Source organism: Lepisma saccharinum, chromosome 18 (assembly GCF_977018435.1).
Source record: "Lepisma saccharinum chromosome 18, izLepSacc3.1, whole genome shotgun sequence".
NCBI classification, from domain to species: Eukaryota; Metazoa; Arthropoda; class Insecta; order Zygentoma; family Lepismatidae; genus Lepisma; species Lepisma saccharinum.
In genome coordinates this window covers 17485101-17506116 of record NC_139246.1, presented here as the reverse complement: position 1 = coordinate 17506116, position 21016 = coordinate 17485101, and the positions used below count along the sequence as shown (strand labels likewise).

The window sequence follows — 21016 nt, the reverse complement described above, 5'->3', positions numbered from 1 at the left end:
CGAGACGTACACTAGTTCGATTTCTTTCTACAGCAAAAATAATTTTCGTATTTCATATTATAAATTCGTACTGCAAATCAGAAATCATGTGTAAGTTAAATGAGAAATATTGTAGCAATGCACTTTTTAAAGTTTTGTCAATAATGGCATCGTGATCATCACACATAATTCAAATTTTATTAATTTTGCCTGTCGAGCCAAAATATATGCTTATAGTTAATTATACGAACTTGATGTTTTTAAAATGCATATTGGGCTTCCACTTTCAATGCACTGTAACCATAAACACAAAATATCGCATGACTTTTTAAAATAATGTAACCTCCTTTTACATATTTCAATTTGTATAAGGTAAAGTTGTTCACCAAAATATTCAGTGCCATCGTCCACGCCGTTTTCCAGTGGATCACAGAAACTGGAGAAAGTAGTGGTTTCTTGTGTTTATGCTTATGTCAGCTTATAACTACCATTCCAATTTTATGTTGTTTTTTAAACTGAAAAATGTCAGAAAACGTAAGAGATAAAATTAAAATGAAGCAACTGTCCTAGAAATAACGTCCTGTACTCTCATTTAATGTAAAATAAATCTGTGACATTACACAATGTAGCCTGCAATCTTTCAAAGTAATAGGGAATTGTTCTTTCGAACTTTTCAAATTATTATCCACCTACTCCAATTAACATAATGGAAAAAAAATGATTTTGCAGTGAAGAGAATGCTCCACACAAATGTTCATCATTCTACAACCTCTGACAATAAAGTTCGGTGAATGATCCTGAATATCGAAAGTAGACGAATTCTTAATGAAACCTATCTTACTATCCTTCGAAGTAGTCCCATCCCATGGCTATGCACCGTTGAGAACGGCTGTACATGTCCTGGAAACTTTTAGGAAAGTCTTCTTTCGGGGATGGTGTTCAAGTCCCTCGTCACGTTCCGTTGGATGTCCGGAATATCCTCAAATCTCTGACCTTTCAAAGCGATTTTGAGGCGTGGGAAGAGAAAGAAATCTGGATGATTCAGATCCAAATTTCTTGCAATGCATTGCTACAGAGGATGAGCTGGTGTGTGAGGTACGACCCTGAAACGAAACACCATAGCATGGAATGGCGTTCTCCTGCATCACCCCGTCGGAAGAAGGTCAAGGCGTAAAAATCACGCATCAAGACGATGCTTATCACTTTCTTTGACAGTGATGGCATGATCCACAAGGAATTCCTGCCGGTGGGAACAACAATTTTTCTGTAAATACCTAACTAACATTAATTTCTTAAACGTATATTTATGTGTTACACATTACTTTATTTATTGTTGTTCCTGGGATTTCATACCAAAAAAGCCCAAATCCGCTTACGCACAGTCTACTGTCCACGGTGCAACCAATCAAAACGTTGCATTTCTCGTATCAAAGTATGAAAATAGCAAGGCATCAAAGCAAAATGCCTCTAACATGTTAGTTAACGGGCCTATAAAATCGCTTGAGTGAACATTAAAAGTTTAACAGGCTGCTAAGATTTTAGTGATGCGTTAACTAACAACTCGTTAAGAACATTTTAACGATGGTTGAGCGAACCAGGCATGAGGATGTTAACAGAATCAGTGTAAGTGTAAGGTAAGTTCCCTGTGCATGTAGCACCATTCCATGAAGGCACAATTAGGGGGTGTGGGAGTAAGGTGCCGTATTGATCTTTGTCATTTTGGAGGTGATGTGATCAGCACCATGCTCCAGTATAAAGTGGCTCCGGGGCTCACCCAGCTTCAAATCAATGGGTGAGCACCAGACCTACTTTATGTGGGGGCAAAGCTGGAAAAATTCTGACCTTAGATCAGCCACCATGGGAATCGAAGCTGGGTCTCCCACATGACAGTCAGATGCCCTACTGGCTACACCACTGTGGCTCTTCAAACGTAGATATATAGAAACTTAAAATGGTTAAAAGTCCAATACTTCAACATGAAAATCTGTATTGCAACTCATTCATAATTCAAAGTACTTTCAACCAGTGGCGTACGCAAGGGGGGGTTTACCGGGTTTAACCCCCCCTTGAGCTTTTGAAATAATATGGAAAATGCTGTAGAAAAAAATTAAAAATGGTGAATTTATCATTCAAAGATCTGTTATATGTTTGATTTATTATTCCCATGCAGCATGAAGAAAAACACAACATTCCAAACACAATCTAAGCGGCCGCAAAGTTCAATTTTGCAATTTATTTTTGCAAAAAGTCTCGTAGTGACTCTCGCGAGAATTGTGAAAATTCCTTGCTTCGTCGCAGTGTGCCGACCTTATTGCAAACGTTCTTCCCGGTACTGATTTCACATCTCCTTGTGAACTCTCAAGTGATGCTGAGTCTACATCCACATCATTAAATAATGTTGAAGAAATGCTTTGTGAATCACCTAGAAGTGATAAATGTGTTGGAATGTCTATAAACTTACTTTTCAACGAAAACATAGACTCAGTGGAATTTAGCAACATGTATTCTCGCGCTTCTTCATCATCCTGGGCGAGTTCCATAGGTAAAGGTAATGTAAATTCCCCCCTGCATATAGCACCCTGCCATGAAGGCACACGTAGTGGTGTGGTGGGCCCCAAAGATTCTCGATCTCGAACTATTTTGCAGGTGATGTGATCAGCACCATGCTCCGGCAGCCTTCATCCCCCAGGATTGCTGTCAGGTACCCATTGCTATGAGGCTGGGTGCGGAGACGAGGCTGGATAAATTCCAACCAATTCCGGGAATCGAAACTGGATATCCCACGAAGTTGTCAGACTAGACCAGCGCGACTCCTTGAATGAGTTTCATATTTCGATTGTTTCAATAAATTTAATATATTTGCTTGTTTTATGGATTTTCTTCACACTTAAAATGTCTCACTTATCATATACAAATAACCGTTGACTAGACGATTATTTTGTAACAAAGAAACAAAAGAAATGTAATTTTGTTCTATTTCTTTCATAAATAGCAGCTGCATTAGTAGTAATTAAACTAATTAATTAATTAATAAGAATTATAATAAAACAATGGTAATGTGAATTTGTAGAAAGTTTTCGAAATAACACCCCCCTTGATGAAATCCTGCATACACTACTGCTTTCAACTCTAGAAATTTAATATCTGTAGCTTCCAAAACTAGCCAAGATGCTGCATATAAGAACTACAAGGTTACGGTATTTGCAGAAATAAATTACAATCTCAAATAGAAAACAACATTTTATTGCTAAAGTGCATTCACAATGAAGAAGGTAAGATTTTAAGGGCAAATCACTACCATGTACACAATTGCTTACATAAGAAATATTTTATGAAGGGTAAATGCTACAATTGGGTTTTTATTTCTTCTTATCAATTGCCCTTACCTTTGCAGTTTAGAAACTAAGGATACAGCACAACATAAATATTGTGTTTTATAATTCATACAATACATGGAATTGCAGTGATGTAGAATATATTAAACGGTACACCCATATGCTGAATTGTAAGAATTTGGTTATTTTTTTAATGACGAGTACCTCATACGCATCTAATAACAATTTAATCCTTTTGGCCCTTGTACTTCATCCTGGTTGAAGTACAAAATGATACAAGTATTATTTTTGGTCCAAGTATTATATATTTAATGGAATTTGAGATCTGTATTTGGTCACACTGGTATTAAAAGCATTATCAAATAGGGGTGATAAATGCAAAATATATCATTAACCAGTGCATGTATAGAAATGTTAGTCTATTGGAATATATAGTTCGCATCAGTTCATATCAAACCTACACATGAGATCTTGCAAGGCAGTCGTTCATTTCTGATGAATGGGAAGCAGTAATTTTAAGATGGGGGGGATAGCAGAGCCACTATTTCCTGACGGACTTTTGTGAAGCATACAAATATGCTACAAGATCTAAATGCAAGATAATTGTGGATTGGGAACAGTTATGAGACATATTGAGTTCAGTGTCGCACAATAAATGTTGGCATGGCCTTATGTACGTGTTCACACAGAGGCAATTACCACCACATGCATTATCACTACAAGTTGGATGTGGCAATAACACATCATATTTGTCAGGATGAGTTAGAATGCATGATACGTAAACCACCAAGCTCTGCCTCAGGTCTAACAGTCGCGGGTGTCTCTTCAAACACAATGTAGATGCAGTTTTACTAGAATTCCTTCTTGCTTGCACTGTTGCCTATACTTTCGTGGCTACATAAATCTATTAAACTATTGATAACCACATGAAGATTCACGTGAATGCTCTAGAATGAATTCTAATCATGTAATTTTTCAGATTTTGGAATATCATAGTGTTTTTTTTCAAAAGAAGAGGAAAATTCTAAAAATGGAAACCCTAGCATCGGCAAAAGATCCAGCCTTAATAACCCACATAGAATTTCTATTAGATGCAGCAGTGCTGAAGCTGATGAAAGTACTAAGGCAACTCCCGGGGGAGAAGTCATTCTGTGTTCCAGGATGCTGAATTGGACTGGGCACCATAGCTTTGTGCATCGTTGGTGGCTGCCCAGGTCTCCGATCACCCACTGTGATTTCATCTCTGGGGGTACATAAAAGACACTGTTTACATCCCAACTCTACCTGTAAATATCAATTACCGGAAGCATCTAATTGTTGCAGCTCTTAAGTCCATAACTGTAGAAGCGTATGTGGAATGAACTCGATTGTTTCGAGGTTGTTGCCTCACACACGATGTTCATATTGAATGCCTTAAAACATTAATTCGTACTCTCTCTCTGGTGGTGCATAGCTAGAGGCACATATTTTTGGTAAATAAAGCAAAATTTCGGTACAAAAACAGTTGATTTCGGGTTCAAAAGCGGTAAATAAAATAAAATTTCGGTGTTATAGCTGTGAATAATCACATCAAAAGTGCTATATAAGATGACATTTTGGTTTTAAAATTGTGAATATAATTCAAAATTTGATTCAAAAACTGCACTTATTACACGAAATAAACTTATCCCTTCTAATAGCACATTTATGTATTTACCAGAGTATTAAGTTTATTCCTGTGTAAAGGGGTCCATTTTTGCTTCTCAAATATTTACAGCAGAATTGATCAATTTTCCGTGAATTGCATAACTCACAGGATACTTCAGACTTCAGAAAGTGTCGCGTTGGTATATAAATGGTAAATTTCGTGTTTAAGAGTATATTTCGCATTTCTTTGTGACAAAACAGGGTAGGAAAATGCACCTCACCCATTTCAGAAACATGAAAAATGAACATTACAGCATGTTATTTCATATTTCGTGTTTTCATCAAAAACGAAATTCGCATGCCTCTACGCATAGCACATGTTTGTATCCTTTACCATGTACCCACAATAAATATTTTTAATGTGCTGCTTCTTTTTTGAATAACCTTGTGTAATAAATTACCTTCAAAAACATGGAATTTACAATCTCTCACGTTTCTCAGGACATACCATGCATTCTCTCATCCTGCTAATATTGCCACGGTACAGGCCTCTCCATGATATTGCAATGCTAGCGAAGAGAGCCTTTCAATACCTAACCCCCTCAAAAAATTGCCCCTTCCCACAGTGAGGGAATTTTACATGAAGTGTACAACAGCAACACAACCAGGGCCAAAAGGGTTAATATTTAGGCTGAGCCAATACCAGTGTCGATACTTTCACCGAATCCCACCGATACTCATGCTTAAAAATTGTAATAATTAAAAGTTGTTCAAAATAATGATTAATATTTGTATCCATTTATTTTACTAATTATATGCATCAATTTACAAAGAGTTATCATATTTGCCAGCGTATAATCTTTTTTGGACACATTTTTGAGGAAAAAGCTTTATCATTTAATATTATATAATAATGTACAGTATTTCAAATATAAAGTAATATGCAAGACTACTTTAAAAAAATAACTTATCTAATCTAACTAGGAAAGAATACATTTTAATCTTCTTCGCCACACACCGCGAGGAAATGGTCTAACTTAGAACAGAGAAAATTTCCAGAAATGGAGGAAATAAAAAAAACTGAGTATCAGTGTATAAGACGCACCTGTATTTCACACCTATGACACTATGAAAGAGCAAAATACCGGAAAAGTATCAGTAAATAAATTACATCAGTATTGGCTCAACCTTAGTTAATACACACATAATCCCCCAACATAAAACGGCTTTTTCATCCAAAAAAAGAGGGTGTATACATGGATATATCTTGCTGGAATTAAAAAACTAGTGCATATCCTATATTTTGGTTGATTATCAGTTCAATAGGTCAAGCCTATTATACATTTTGACACACAATCTCACATTTGCTACCAAACAAACAACAATGCACATTAGAATACTGGAAATTTAGCAAAAGCACCAAATTCCAGACTTCAACTGTGGAAGCAACATGATAGTACTTTTAACATACACACTTACTATGTTTGTACACAACATATTAAAATAGACAACAATATTTATTGGGATAGAAACAACATCCTACAGAGGTAAGACTAGCTTGACAAATACAATTGACAATAAAAACACTTGAGGAAGACTAAAAAGTAATAACATTCATGTATACAAGTTGCTACATACAAAAATATACATAACTATACCAGTTTTCTTCATTACTATTAGCGACATTTTTACTACATTCTATATTTTGTTCTATACAAAGAATTTACTACAAACTTGGGCACCAAAATTGGAATTTTATGCAAAAATTGCTAAATGTCATTTCGTCAATATAAAATAGTATAAATAATTTATGAAAATAAGGTTACCCTGAGTGTTGCACTTAAGTTTAGCATTTACTTCTTGGAAATATTATTTCATGGCATTATGTTCAATTCTTTTTACAGTACAAAACTATTTATGCATATTTTATAGCATAAAATGGTCAGAAGATCTGAGTATTGCACAAAGGAGGTTAAGATTTACCGTCTCGGTAATTATTATTATTTATAAATGCTATTTTCATGAAGAAATACTCTTGACTGCATGTTCAAAGTCTTGGAAAACATTCCTGAAACATTTTTTTTAAGTGTTTCAAGTTTTCATTTACATTTTGATAATTTTTGAAATGCTTTGTTTGGACATTTGAAGTGTACAAAAGTACGAAGAGAGATAAAAGTACATCTCGTTTCAGTTTTTGTTTTATGGTGAAGAGTGGCACTTTAGCACCAGGTGTGCATGTATTTCAACATCGTTGAATGGGCACCGCTACAAAGAAACCAGACTATACAAGAGAGTATGAATTTTCCCCCATGTTGCAAATGGAAGTGGTTTTTCAAGTTGATTACTAAATTGGATGCAATTTTTGAAAAATATAATATATAAGAATTTTTAGATTCCCATTCATTTCTTATGGAGAGAAAACCACAACAACTTCAAGTCACCGCTAATCAAATGAGAGTTTTAGACTTTTTTCTATGACAAATCAAATCTTCTGTATGTTCTCTTTCTGTTCATGTGCTTTTCTACACCATTGGAAGTTTGGTATTCCCAAGAGAACAAGTAAAATAATGCTTCCACAAGCGTAATGCTACATTTTCTCCTCCTCCTACGACCATCCAGCGCAGAGCTCTCTCTTTCCCCAACTCATTGCGAGGCAAGGTTGGGGTGGGGGAGCAGTTTAGATTCCTCGCATCTGGCTGGACACAAACTGTTCCTCCTGCCCTTAAGCCCACTTGATGCACAGATATGCTAATTGAAACTGGACCTAGACTTTAAAGTGAGATCCGAACTGCTGTGCAAGGTGCCTTCATCAGATATCAAACCTGGGACCCCATGATTAGAAGGTGACGGCATCACCACTACGCCATTATAGAGGTCCAAAAGTTCAATTCGTAAAATGTGATAACTTGAACCCACCAGTTCAATTTTTACGCCGCATCAGTTTTATTGTTACTTTGTTGTTTTATATCATTTACACTTGGAATGATTGTAAGTAAATTAGAATTATTATGGAATAGGTACGACTAGTGAATTAGAATTATTATGGAATAGGTATGACTAGTCATCAGACTTTTCAAATTGATTCTTGCATTTCCTGAGTATCAGACACACGTGTAAACGAATTCGTTGATCTGCAGACTGCAGCTGGTAACTTTTAACTATGAAAAAATAGAAGATATTTGTTATTCTCTTGTAAATGCTCAATCATTCTACAAACACATAATTATTATGCTCAATCTGTAACAACCCACACCTGTTGTACCTACAATGAAAATTCTTTTATTAGTATTTTCGATCAATTGGGCAGAAAAGTACAAGAATATTTTGAACTGTAAAAAAAATTTCAAACATTTTTAAACATATAAATCAGTTCATGATACTCGTAATTAAATCAGTATAATGTCTTATTACTTTATTTATTAAAAATTTAATTTCTCAGCATGTACCAAAATTCAAGGACATCAATTGGAACATTAGTGTTGCATATTTTCTGTTATTTTTAAAATGAAATTACTGATTTGCATTCATGTAATTCCGCGGTTATCTCGTGAAGTTATCTTCCAAATAAATATATAATAAACCAGCATGTAATTAGAATTATTGAACTTATTAGTTACATCGTAGGAATAGCATAGTAAGCCCATTACTAACCACGATGTGTAAAGTACAGGTTTCTTTATAACTAGTAACAATTAAATTTGGCTGTTTTTGACCAACTTCCCCTATTCTAACTTTATTATCCAAGGAATATCCAACTCATTTTTTTTACAGGAACCCCTTACTGAGTGCTATTTATGTTGTAAATATCAAATTTTTATTATGTCCCCCCACCAGATATATTGGGATTCAAATCTTGGTAAACAAAATGAAAAATGCATTTGCAGAGAGCTATAATTTTTGTTGAAGTGCAAATATAAGTTTTGGCCCTAAATTTCAGCCATTTTCATGAAATGTTTATATAAAAAAACACAGGATATAAAATGTAGCTTGAAATTAACTGAAAACAATGATTTCTTACTCCAGCTTTGTATAATTTTTCTTAGCTGTTATAAAATTTATTGCAACTGTCTGCAAAGGCCAAAAGTGCATGAAGAAGACATGAAACAAAAGTGGTTGACTCGCCTGCTTCCCACCTCTTTGCTACGCAGAATGAACTTGTCCCGCTTCCGCGAAGGCTTCACCTCTGGCTTCACTCTTTGTCTTAGAAACAAACTGCAGAGCGGTGGTATAGAGATCTGTTTTACTACGCACGAAGTACCAAGAGATTTCCAGTGTCCCAACTCGGATTGTACTGTGACTGATTGTTAAAGGTTGTGCAAATATCGACATGGGTCATATGAAATGAGCAGCATCCAGCTATTTAGCAATCCTCTTGGAGTTAACATCGAAGAACAAGAAGCTTCTCTCCAAATTGAATTGTGTGATTTGCAAGGCGATGAGAGTTTTTCAAATACCTTTCAAAGGAACGCTTTCGAAACCTTCGTAGTTTTGGGCAAAGAATGACATCAATGTGCAGCAGCACATGCATGTGTGAAAGTGTTTTTTCTTCAATGAAGTTCATAAAGAACCGCTACGCAGATTCTTCACTGCTTCACCTTTTGAGACTTTCAAATACAGAAATTCAAGTGGACATTCCAACTTTAATAAAAGAAGCAGATCGGCCTCAATTTTCACATTGAACACTTAGTATGAAGGATTCTTATTTGTATGGTGTGTTTTTCATTTCTTTAAATTCATCCATAAGTATTGGGTTTTTGTGAAATAAATTGTAATTATACAATTTTGATTTGTGATTCCATTGTTTTTATTGCCTCATTTAAGAAATTTAGGTCATGCGAAAGTACTACATTTTCAGTTCAGTACTTACATTTTTGTAATTTTTAATCCCCCCCCCCCCCAAATGCGGCCCGTCAATCAAATGCTGGATATAATTTTGGCCCTCGGACCATTTGAAGTTGGAAACCACTGGTCTAGAAAATCCATGCATCTGGATATCAGAATATCTAATATTTGGATATTTGAAATTTTATCCGGATTTGGCCATTCCTAGTTTTAAGTCCACTTTATGTACACATAGGCTAATTAGAACTGGATCTAGAGTTTAAAGTCGGATCCAAACCGCTATGTGCCTCCACTGGGTATCGTACCTGGGACCCCTTGATTACAATTGTTACACAACATCATCGGGGAAACTAGTTAAAAAGAATTCATTGATTGATTTGCTTTATTTTACTTCGCCTTTTATGCCACTTTTGGCTAATTTGCGAAGATGGGGATGAGTGATGATATGATGAAATTGACGAATGGACACTCATAAACATTCATGCTCAACCCGGGAATCCTGGCGTCATAGCACGATATGCTAACCCCTCTGCCACGGGGGCCAGCAGGTAAAAAGGAGTTTCACCACTTGTCATATTGTAAGAATTAAGTGTGTTGTTCTCCCGTTACAGAAAATGCAGATGAAAAACTGTCAAGTAATCTGAAAAAATATTCAATATATGGCACAAGTTCCTACAGCATAACCAGAATAGAAGCCGTAATTTTACTATGCGCTGAGGAGCATCAATATGATACGCCAATCACTCTAACTGCCACGACTGAAATATCCACAGTAAGCAAAATTGTTTACCTAACAGTAATAAGCGTGACTATTTAACCACATTGTTGCAATACATGCATGTGACAAACTTCACTTACTATGCAACAATAATGTTCCATCGTAATCCTTGACCAACTCCATTCTACCCACTACTAATGCGATGTCGACTTGATTAGTAGCCAGTTAATGATCTCTATTAAAATATACATTTTATGAAATTTTCTTTAAATATATGTTATTTCTACTGTATAAATGTACCAATATGCCGCTGCTTTTGGTGCCCAAGTTCATCTAAAGAAAAAAAACAGTTTTTCTTCTCAAATTTTTGGTACTCAAAAAATATATTTTATAATTTAAACATTAGCAGGGATATTCCTGATAATTATTTTAAATTAGGTACATATTCCTCGATTATATTTACTAGCATGTCCCACACTGGAAACACTGATAGCGCTTCAGTCAAATTAGTGCCTGTTGTTCACAGGCTTACACTAAACTTTAAGTAAGATGTAAATCAAACATCTAACAATGGGACACCGAAAAAACAGCCTTACAGAAGTTTCTAACACAACCGACTGAAATAGTGTAAGATATACAGATATCACAGTAAAGCTAACTAAAAAAATTAGATTTTTATTACATCTGTGGTTCAATTTTGAACCTCCACCTTGAAAACAAAGAGAAATGCTGAACAAGTTGAACAATAAAATGACAAGCACAAAAAATTGTCACTAAATATTTTAACTTGCTTATGTAAGTAGACATAGATAAATTTATTCCTTACCTATCTATAGAATTATTTTTTCTAAATAATACAACTGCTCTAAGTAGCAGATTGCTAGGAATTGCAACGTAAAATAACACTACCACTAAAAATTGCAATAAAAATGCTTTGCGTACAAATGGATTCATTCACTCACAGTTCCACTTTAACAGTAACTCTTTCGATAGCAAATTGCCAATATATGCAAATCTTCTGTCAAAAAATATATTTATACCATGTAGTTCGTAGATATTGACAAAACAAGTTAAAGCTCAAAAACCTTTATATTAAAGACTTTGGATTTCTTCTTAAAGATTGAGCAAATAATAGAAATGACTGGTGTCCCTATCAATTCAAATTCTGAAATATAATGCGATTTAGTTAGTAATTCTGTTAGTATTCTTGTGGTAGACTAGACATATAAAAATATTCCTGAAAATTATTACACTTCTATATATGGTTCACCTGGTAATAAGAAATAATCAATAATAATTATTCTCATAATGTGATTGCCTTAATTAGCAAACAAAAACAAACAAAAAATAAAATGTATGCTTATATGCATAGCTGTATTATACCGTTTTAAACCATAAGGCTACAACATACTCCAGACAATTCTCTTTTGAAACCCGAAATTAGTAACAGTTTAAAAAATAAGAACTCGCAGACAAACGAACAACAGATCTTATGCAAAAAAAAGAAAAACAGAATGTATATTCCTTCCAAGTTTTCGTAATAAAAAAGAAAAAAAATTGCACATGCTATCCAGTAATAAACAGTGCACATAGACACACTTAGCATTATAACATTAAACAACAAATGAGGAAAGCTCTATTCTGACAAGAAAAAGGTCCAACGATACATTAACAAAAGTAAATACTGACCAGAGCTACTTATACTGGTGTTCATATAAGCATCACAGACACATTAGTTGATTTTATTAATCCCCTCCCCTCCTAACTACTCTTTCTAACATTCTTTGCAATTTTTTTCCTACTTTTATCCTTTCTATTGATGCTAGGACATTTTGCTTTATGAACTGATTGTAGTGAGCAAACCATTAAGCGACGTGCCATGATATTCTTCTGCATAAATCCCCTATCGTAATGATTACATGGCACGAAATTATGGAGGACACACAAAAATTTGCCAAGCATACATTTGATTCTGCATACAAGATTTCTTTCTCGACACCTACAGAAATGATATACCTTCTTTTTTTCTTTTGCAGGCAAGTACATATTTACGACAGGACCACTTCCTACACATTCTGGAATACACAGTCTTTGGAATTCTTATTGGCAGTGCTTCAGTTCTCTCCTCCAGATCAACTTGACAGCTTGGGTTTCAGGATAAAGACTTTGATTGCACCATGCACCATCAGGATGAACCAGTATACTTGCGGGAGCATCATGACCATGATTCCAGTTTTGCATGAAGTGGGTAACGACCATACAGCCTGCATAAAAGTAATGTACACAAAAAAATAAATTTTATAGGGTCACATCAACACAGGGTAGGTCAAAATGATGTTCCTGGATTCAATATTTTTTCATTCATATTCGAGGTAAACGCAATTAATACTTGTCCAGTGTTTGTTACATGCATAACATGGCACATGAAGGGAATCAAATTCCTCCCAAACACACTTATATCTTGGACAAAAATTCATGTGATGGTAGTTACACTTGCAAAGACAGCATCTGATGTTCTTGTGCATATCACATATCCAACATGCTATAAGAGAATCTGAGAGAAATTTGATTCCCTGCTTATGTAGTGTTAGGGTAAAAACACAGTGCGGCACAAGGACCCTTGCTCATCGAATGGAGCCCGGTCAAGCCATAAAAATGTCAGGAAATAATGAATGATGTCGGACAGGCACCTAGAACAAGCCTCTCCCACTCGAACTGGTACCCATTCTTTCTGTTGAGCGGGAAAAGAGGAGGGTGTCTTCCACAAAGGGGAGAAGTAACCTTGAGTGGACCAATCGCAGAACCTTCCACTTGAAACAAGGGACCCAAGATCAAACCGTGTTTCATCCTGGGAACATCTTGCGATGAGCGGGGCCCCACCATGTTTTCCCCCATTTGACTCCATGGTTTTGAATTACCGGAAACTTGTCCCTGCGAGTTTCTGGCGATGAGCAATGAGGGATGTGCTTCACTGTGATTTTACCCTTACGCATACAACATTTTTATTCTAGATTTATTGTTGATTTGTTTTATTTTACTTTGATTTTCTGTTACTTTTGGCTAATTGCGAAGATGAGGATGAGTGATGATATGATGTTCACAAAGAACACCCATGCCCAGGGTGGGATTCGAACCAGGGACCCCTGGCATCGTAGCATGGTGTGCTAACCACTCAACATTTCTAGAGTTTGAAATTTTATAACTTTTGTACAAGGGATGTAACTTGGTAATTTTGCAAGAAGAAACTTGTCAAGTTTTTCTTTCCACAAGTACTAACTATTTTTACCTATGCTGCATAAGAGTCATTCCATGCCAAATCAACACAGATATGTGCAATTTCCAACCTGACATCTCCGATTTTCATGAAATTTGGAGAGTTGAAACTATGCATGGAACTTAGCAACTATGAAAATTTTGAGTCTCGTGCGTCTTGTAATTTTAAAATTATTCAAGGTCAAAGTTCGCATAAATTGCCCTTTTTGAGCCTGCTTAGCTGTACTAAATGTGTTGTAACTCCGCCCCTATTTCCCCTAGGAAGCTCAAATAAACCTTATTGTACAGGGAATTGAACAAGTGATATATAACAAGCCTACAGTTGGATAAAAATATAATTTTCTCACATGACCTTGACCTTTGACCTTGAATATCTCAAACCATGTCATCATCAAAAATCGTGAAAAAAAAAATATTTGGTCCCTCATGACCTACTCTAAAATATATCGAAAAATCATTCTGGGACTGCAATGGGATCAGAAGATACAAAATAATATGTGTAACTATGTGACTGATAAAAGCCTCATTACATGAACTATGAAGAGTCAAAAGTCCCTTAACACCCCTACAAAATGTAAAGGAGTTATCCTTTACATGAAAGAAATATGAAAGAAACTCCACACCCCTATATGCCTTCATGGCGTGGTGCAAAGCACCCTCTGCTCATATAGGCCAACCTGCCTTTACACACAATCTAAAGCAGGATCTGAATCACTGAATATGTGCTTTAACAGCAGAATCTCTTGATTACAAAGTGATAGTTTGGTTTGAGTTGGTGTTTTAAGTCCACTTTATGCACAGTAAGGCTAATCGGGACTGGACCTACAGTTTAAAGTGGGATCCGAACCTCTTGTGCCTCCACCGGGTATCGAACCCGGGACTCCTTGATTACAAGGCAATGACGCTACCACTGCGCCATGGGGGAGGCCCACAAAGTGATAGTGTTAGCCACTTCAGTCACTACATGTGTAGTTTTTACTAACATTGTTATTGCAATAAAAATAATAAATTAATTTTGTGGAAAAAAAAAAGACTGAAAAATTGGAATAGTAAGGATATTTTTCTCTGCATACATTATCCACTGCCTACTTTTCTTATCAGGTCATTCAATCTCAAATGAGGCAGGGGGCTCCTGCTTGACCATAACAAATTTCTTTTGAACAAATATACAGGGTGTCCAGCTTAGAGCTATAAAAAAAAGAAACTGTACCAAAATCTGTTTGACCAAGAATTTATTGGGAATGAAGGTGTATCCTGATGCACAATACCTTGCCATTACACATCACAAAATGAGAGACTGGATCCGTCACCGTTACTAACAACGTCAATACACTTCTATACGGGCACCCTTAGTAGCACGACATATATCCAACCTGTACTCCCGTGGAGTCCACTCTGCCATGTTTGTTTACCATGCACATACGCGCGACAGTTTCGTGTTTTTCGTAAATGGCAACAGATGGCAGTACCATACATACACAGGTTTTGACTGTGGCACGTATTCCTAACTGTAGTGCATGTATCTTTTATTATAGCTATAAGCCGGGCACGCTGTATAAAATAGTGTGTTCAGGCATACATTAAAATCTGAAACATATTTTTCCCCTGTATTTTGTGACGACAAAGTTAGTGCCCTGGAAAGATGAGAGAGAAAAAACACGCTTTCTTAAAGTCATATGAACGTGTGTGTGTTTTATATGCGAATATATATGTATAGGTCTGTGTATATCTCGATGTATACATGGTGGAGTGGTTAGCACATCGTTCTACGACACCAGAGGTCCCACGTTCGAATGCCAGCCTGGGCATGGATGTTTGTGAATGTCCATCAATTTCATCATGTCATAACTCATCTCAATCTTCGCATATCAGCCAAAAGTGGCACAAAAAGCAAAGTAAAATAAAGCAAATCAATCAATATCTATGTATACTTATGCTAATGTTATTTTATTATATTTGAATTATGTACTGCATAATATTGTGTATATTTTATGCAATTATCAGTGAAGTTCTTTTTCTCAATTCCTTCTTCTAATAGGGCCTCCCCGATGGCGCAGTGGTTGCGTTACCACCTTGTAATCAAGGGGTCCCGGGTTCGATACCCGGTGGAGGCACAAGTGGTTCGGATCCCACTTTAAACTGTAGGTCCAGTCCCGATTAGCCTTACTGTGCATAAAGTGGACTTAAAACACCAACTCAACAACAACTCCTTCTTCTAATGTATTGTACTGTTGTAATTAGTATTTATGGATTTTCATTATTCTATGTATGCCTAAACAAATAAATATATGAAAAACAAACATGCTTTTCTCAAAGTTATGTCCTGCAGAAATGAAAAGTGATACACTCCCAGTTCTTTGTACTTAAATTCTACTTTATGTTAATACCATGAAATATGATATATTTTAGGAACTTTGAACACACAGAGGCCAAATCTATGGTTTCTGCCATTCCCTTGTTCAAGATATCGGAGAAGGTGTTGCTTGTATTTTCCTTATTTTACGTTATATTTCTGCCTTTTTAGTGACTTTAGTGATGAATAATGCTTGTATGAAAGAACAATCACAATCACGAACAGGTCAGCACCTGAACCATGAACTTGGATTGGTCAGATCAGATAGTGTAGCAGTCAACAGTCTAAATATGGTGAAAAATTACACTGGTTCGCTACCAGCATGAGACCTACATATCCTACAATTCAAGATTAAAACATAAAAGTTCAAGATAATGTACATATAGAATGAATAATGAAAAAGATTACTTCCTCTTATTACAATGCATAATGAACATTAAGCAAGGAATAAGGAACTTACCCTCCAAAATGGCTTTCCAATGAAACGACTGAACATGTAGCACACAGCTGGAAACATTGCAACACGGCATACGAAAAACGTGACTAGCATGACAACACCATTGACAACATACAGTGTAGATGACTTCATCTGTGAGGATAAAACGAAAATATTAACAAGAAATCCAAAATGACACACACAATAACCTGTATTAAAAAACATATATATTACAGATGGATCTTTCCTGATAGCTACACAACCAGTGATTTCACAGACTTCCCACAAAGCAAAGCATACTGGTTAAATCTATGTAATCAACGGGTTGCTGCATCAATACCTGTGGGGCAAAAGTCAATAATTCAGATCAATTGAATTAGTTTTTAAATTTCCTAACAAATAAATACTATTTCGATTTTAGGAATGTGAATTGCTTTTGGTTTATTACAATATAGTCATTTCTTGTATGTTACAACCACAAGTAGGCACTGCACAGCATATTACGGCTTACGATGCCACGAAACTATTGCAAATATCTAGACAACAAAAGCAAACCATATGAAGATTAAGGTGAATGTTCCGGAACAAATCCTAAGCTGATGTCTTTTTCAGATTTTCGAATACCATAGCAGTTTTGCAAAAGGAGAGGTGCATCAAAGGTGCCAAAGGTCCAAACAAACTGACCTATGCCAAGATTAAGAATATTCAGAAGTAAATGCCAATAACTGCTTGTTTCATTGTGTTACAGTCTTAGTTCTTGTATAGATCCACCACCAAGTTTGAAATCCTCGCATGGAGCAGCGTCAGTATTTTTAAGTCATGGGGGAGACTGTAGTGCACAAATCTTGGTGCTACTATATGTGAGAACCTTAAAAAAAAAGTCATTATTTCTCTGTCTGGTCAGATCCAGAAATGGAAATTATGTTTTTTACACGTACATTGAGTGTACTAATTTTCAACACACAGTTGGCTAATGCTTACATCAAGACAAAGCCAGCACAAGGACTAAAATATAATTCCATGTTTGCTATAAATGTATGGTCTGTCGTCAAAAGATTTTAACTGACACTAAATGTAAAGATAACTTTCAAACATTCAATTGTCTTTCTGTTTTCAATCCCTAAATCACAGAATCCATTGCATGCCTAAATAACTAAAAATGTCAGAATTAAAGCACAAGATTTACTCTTAAAATAATAATTGCAAAGTACATGCTGAAGGATTTGGCAATATATCCTTCCCCTCCCCCCCCCCTCTCTCTCTCTCTCTCTCTCTCTCTCTCTGTGTGTATGTTCAGATGTTTGCGACACTTAGAAATGTGAATTGTTTCCAACACTCATTCAATTTTTTTTTTACTATTGTCCCCTATACGCCTTCATGGCGTGGTGCTATGCACAGGGGAGCACTTTACTTTTTTTTTTGTCACTGTTTATGGCCCTCAGCTATTGCAAAAGCTCAGTAAAAAATATAAATACATGCATGTACAGTTCTGGGTTGTAGTGAATCCATTGACTTTCTATTGTCCTTAAAAGTCCCATCAAGATTATGTGACTGACTGTATACAGGTCAAATTTACATCAGGTATCAACTGTTATTTACAAAATGACCTCAAAGGTGCAGCACTGATCAAGTGAGCTTCACAACACCATTTTTGTTATTTTTAAAGATGGTGCCTCCTTCACACACTTTCACCAGTGAAGAGCAGTGGTTTCTTGCCCTCTGTCAGTCTAAAACTTACAAATTTTCTGGCAAATTAAAACTCAATACCTCTATAGATCATTACCGCCCTAGCAAGTTTACGAATGGAAGGAGAAGTATGACAATGGCTTCAGTTCGTAGGCAGATGGGTGGAAAGATCTTCGTAGTGAGTCATAAGTGACTGCACGTGGATCCCAAAGAATCTTCTTCCCGAGATACTTGAAAATATATGTGGATATGGATCAGCAATGGAGTAAAATGCATCAAACTTGTGCAACGAATGTCCCTCGTATGACATGCATTTCCAATTCAACTATTTTTTCTTTTATATCTGTATATTTGCTCTTTGCTTGTATGTTCAACTAATGACTGTGATTGTACACATGCAACAACATATTTATGCATTATCAAGGGTTTGTTTTTGTTTCACTTTATTTGGAGGCAGAGTGTACTTTTGTTACCTAGTATAGTAACAATTTTTATTACAAAAAATTACACATAAACATCTGATGGTATTTAAAATACATTTGTGTACATTACCACTATGAATGTACATAATACGTACGGAGCAGAGACTTGGACAATGACAGAGACACAAAAGAAAGATGCAGGCAGTGGAGATGAAGATTTTAAGGAGTGTATTGGGGAAGACTAGAAGGGATAGAATAAGGAATACGGAGATCCGACAGACAGTGGGTGTGGTGAAGCTTCAGGACAGGATAGATCAGGCACAGATGAGATGGTTCGGACACATGAAGAGGATGGATGCAGAAAGACTACCAGTAAGAGTTACAATGCACAAAGAGTGGGAATAAGGCCAAAGGGGAGACCAAGATGTCGGTGGAAAGAGCAGATAGTGGAGAGTGTTAGGAGAAGAGGACAAGATTGGAACACCATAGGGAGAGAGGAATGGTGGATGACCAGAAGAAAATGGAAAGGCTAGACTTCTATGCCGACCCAGCCAGAGCCAGGGAATGGCGAATGTTGATGATGATGATGACCACTACGAGGGAATGGTGGTGCGAGGACAGTGAACTGCTTGGAGTTAATTAATCATAAGTCTGTACAGCATCCAGTGGCATGCCCACGATTTTTGAAAGGGAGGGATTATGTATACTTTTTCTTGGTAGTCAGTCCTCATTTTGTCATATTTTCCTACTCTTGACTTTCTATTTTTAGGAATACTGGACCGGGGGGGGTTATAACCCCCACCAACCCCCCTTGGGCACGTCACTGTTGTTGTAGTGGAAGTGTGTATTACAACAAAGTCAGTTACAGATGTACAATGGAAATTTCAGAGACCACCTCACCTGGTTTACTGTAGGTTAGAAGGTGGTATAAAGAAGAGTCAATGTAAGAAGCGAAGTGACTTCAGCTGTTTAAGGTACGTGAAAGATGTCCAGGTAACATCCAGGAATTGACGTCGAGCATTACAATGGCCAAAGAGAACATTCAAAGAGGTAAATGTGTTTTCTTCCAGCTATAAAAGAACAGTGTTTGGAATCGCCCTGATAGCATAGTGGTAACATCATCGCCTTGTAATCAAAGAGTCCCATATTCGATACCCAATGGAGGCACACAGTGGTTCGGACCTATCAGTGCATAAAGTGGACTTAAAAACATCACAAATACATGTACTTAAACTCCACGTTATGTATCTTTCAGCATGAATAAAATATTTTACACAATGCTTTAACATTATTTTATGTCAGGTGTTTGTGTCACACCCTGTATAGACTTGAGACACTCAAGGAAGTTCATTGTATGGCACAGGAGTATCTTTCCTCTCCCAAATCTGTCACTGAACCCAGGTTATACCCAAGTGGAAATGGGGCTCAATGTCATAGATCCTCTAAGTAAGGATACTATCATTAATTTTACTAGAATAGATCGCAACAATACAAATACAAACTGACTATTATATAATTGAAACAAAGAGCAAAAACAAAAATATCAGAGATTTATATAAAGGTGTAAATGAATTTAGAAAGGTGTGGCAACCTAAAGTAAACTTGATAAAAGATAAAGACGGTGATTTTCTACCTGACCTAAGTGATATTCTACAACCTTAGTGACAATGAAGTTCGACCAGTCACAAATATAGGAGTGCGTTGTGAAAGAAGGAGAACACATGCATATGCTGAACATATTTTATTCAGCAGGCTACATGGAACAAAGGAAAACATAAATTTCCTCTGCAACGCAGCAATGTATGATGTCCATACAAAATAAAACATTTTCGTCCATCTACACGTGACATTGAAGTTCGACCACTGTTAGAGGGGATCCTGTTTACCATGGTGTGACGCCGCCCTGTCGGGGAATAACTGTGGCAATGCGTTGGGGCATGCTGCGAATGAGTCATTCAAGGTATTCCACATCGATGCGGTGCCATTCCTCCTGCAGGCAGGCGATAAGAGCAGCCACTGTCGTGGGTCCCCTCTGTTGCACACGTCGCTTAAGAACACGCCACACATTCTCAATGGGCGAGAGGTCGGGACTCGATGGTGGCCATGGCAGAGTTCGCACGTGATGGCGAGTCAACCATTCTCTTGTCAGCCGCGCTGTATGAGGCCTGGCATTGTCGTGTTGAAAGATGAGACGCCGCCTGTGGAACAGGTGCCTTCGCACTGTGGGAAGATGCCGCTCCAGTATGCGTGTATAGGCGTGTGCATTCACAATGCCCTCACAGACGTGTAGTGGGCCAACCCCAGATGCCGTCATGCATCCCCATACCATCACTGACACAGGTTTCT

At 36.7% G+C, this 21016-nt stretch overlaps 1 protein-coding gene across 2 annotated transcripts in view; it reads right to left on the bottom strand.

The window, feature by feature from the left end:
• Positions 1–3237: 3237 nt before the first annotated feature.
• The window catches only part of LOC146002426 (TLC domain-containing protein 3A), an 88847-nt gene continuing 71068 nt past the window's right edge, over positions 3238–21016 (bottom strand). For both annotated transcript variants that reach the window (XM_083140251.1, XM_083140250.1), the window contains exons 5-6: positions 16587–16715; positions 3238–12764 (exon numbers count right to left, since the gene is read on the bottom strand). In XM_083140251.1, the coding sequence (XP_082996377.1) occupies positions 12633–12764; positions 16587–16715 (261 nt within the window). In that variant the 3' untranslated portion in view covers positions 3238–12632. The remainder of the gene's footprint in view (positions 12765–16586; positions 16716–21016) is intronic.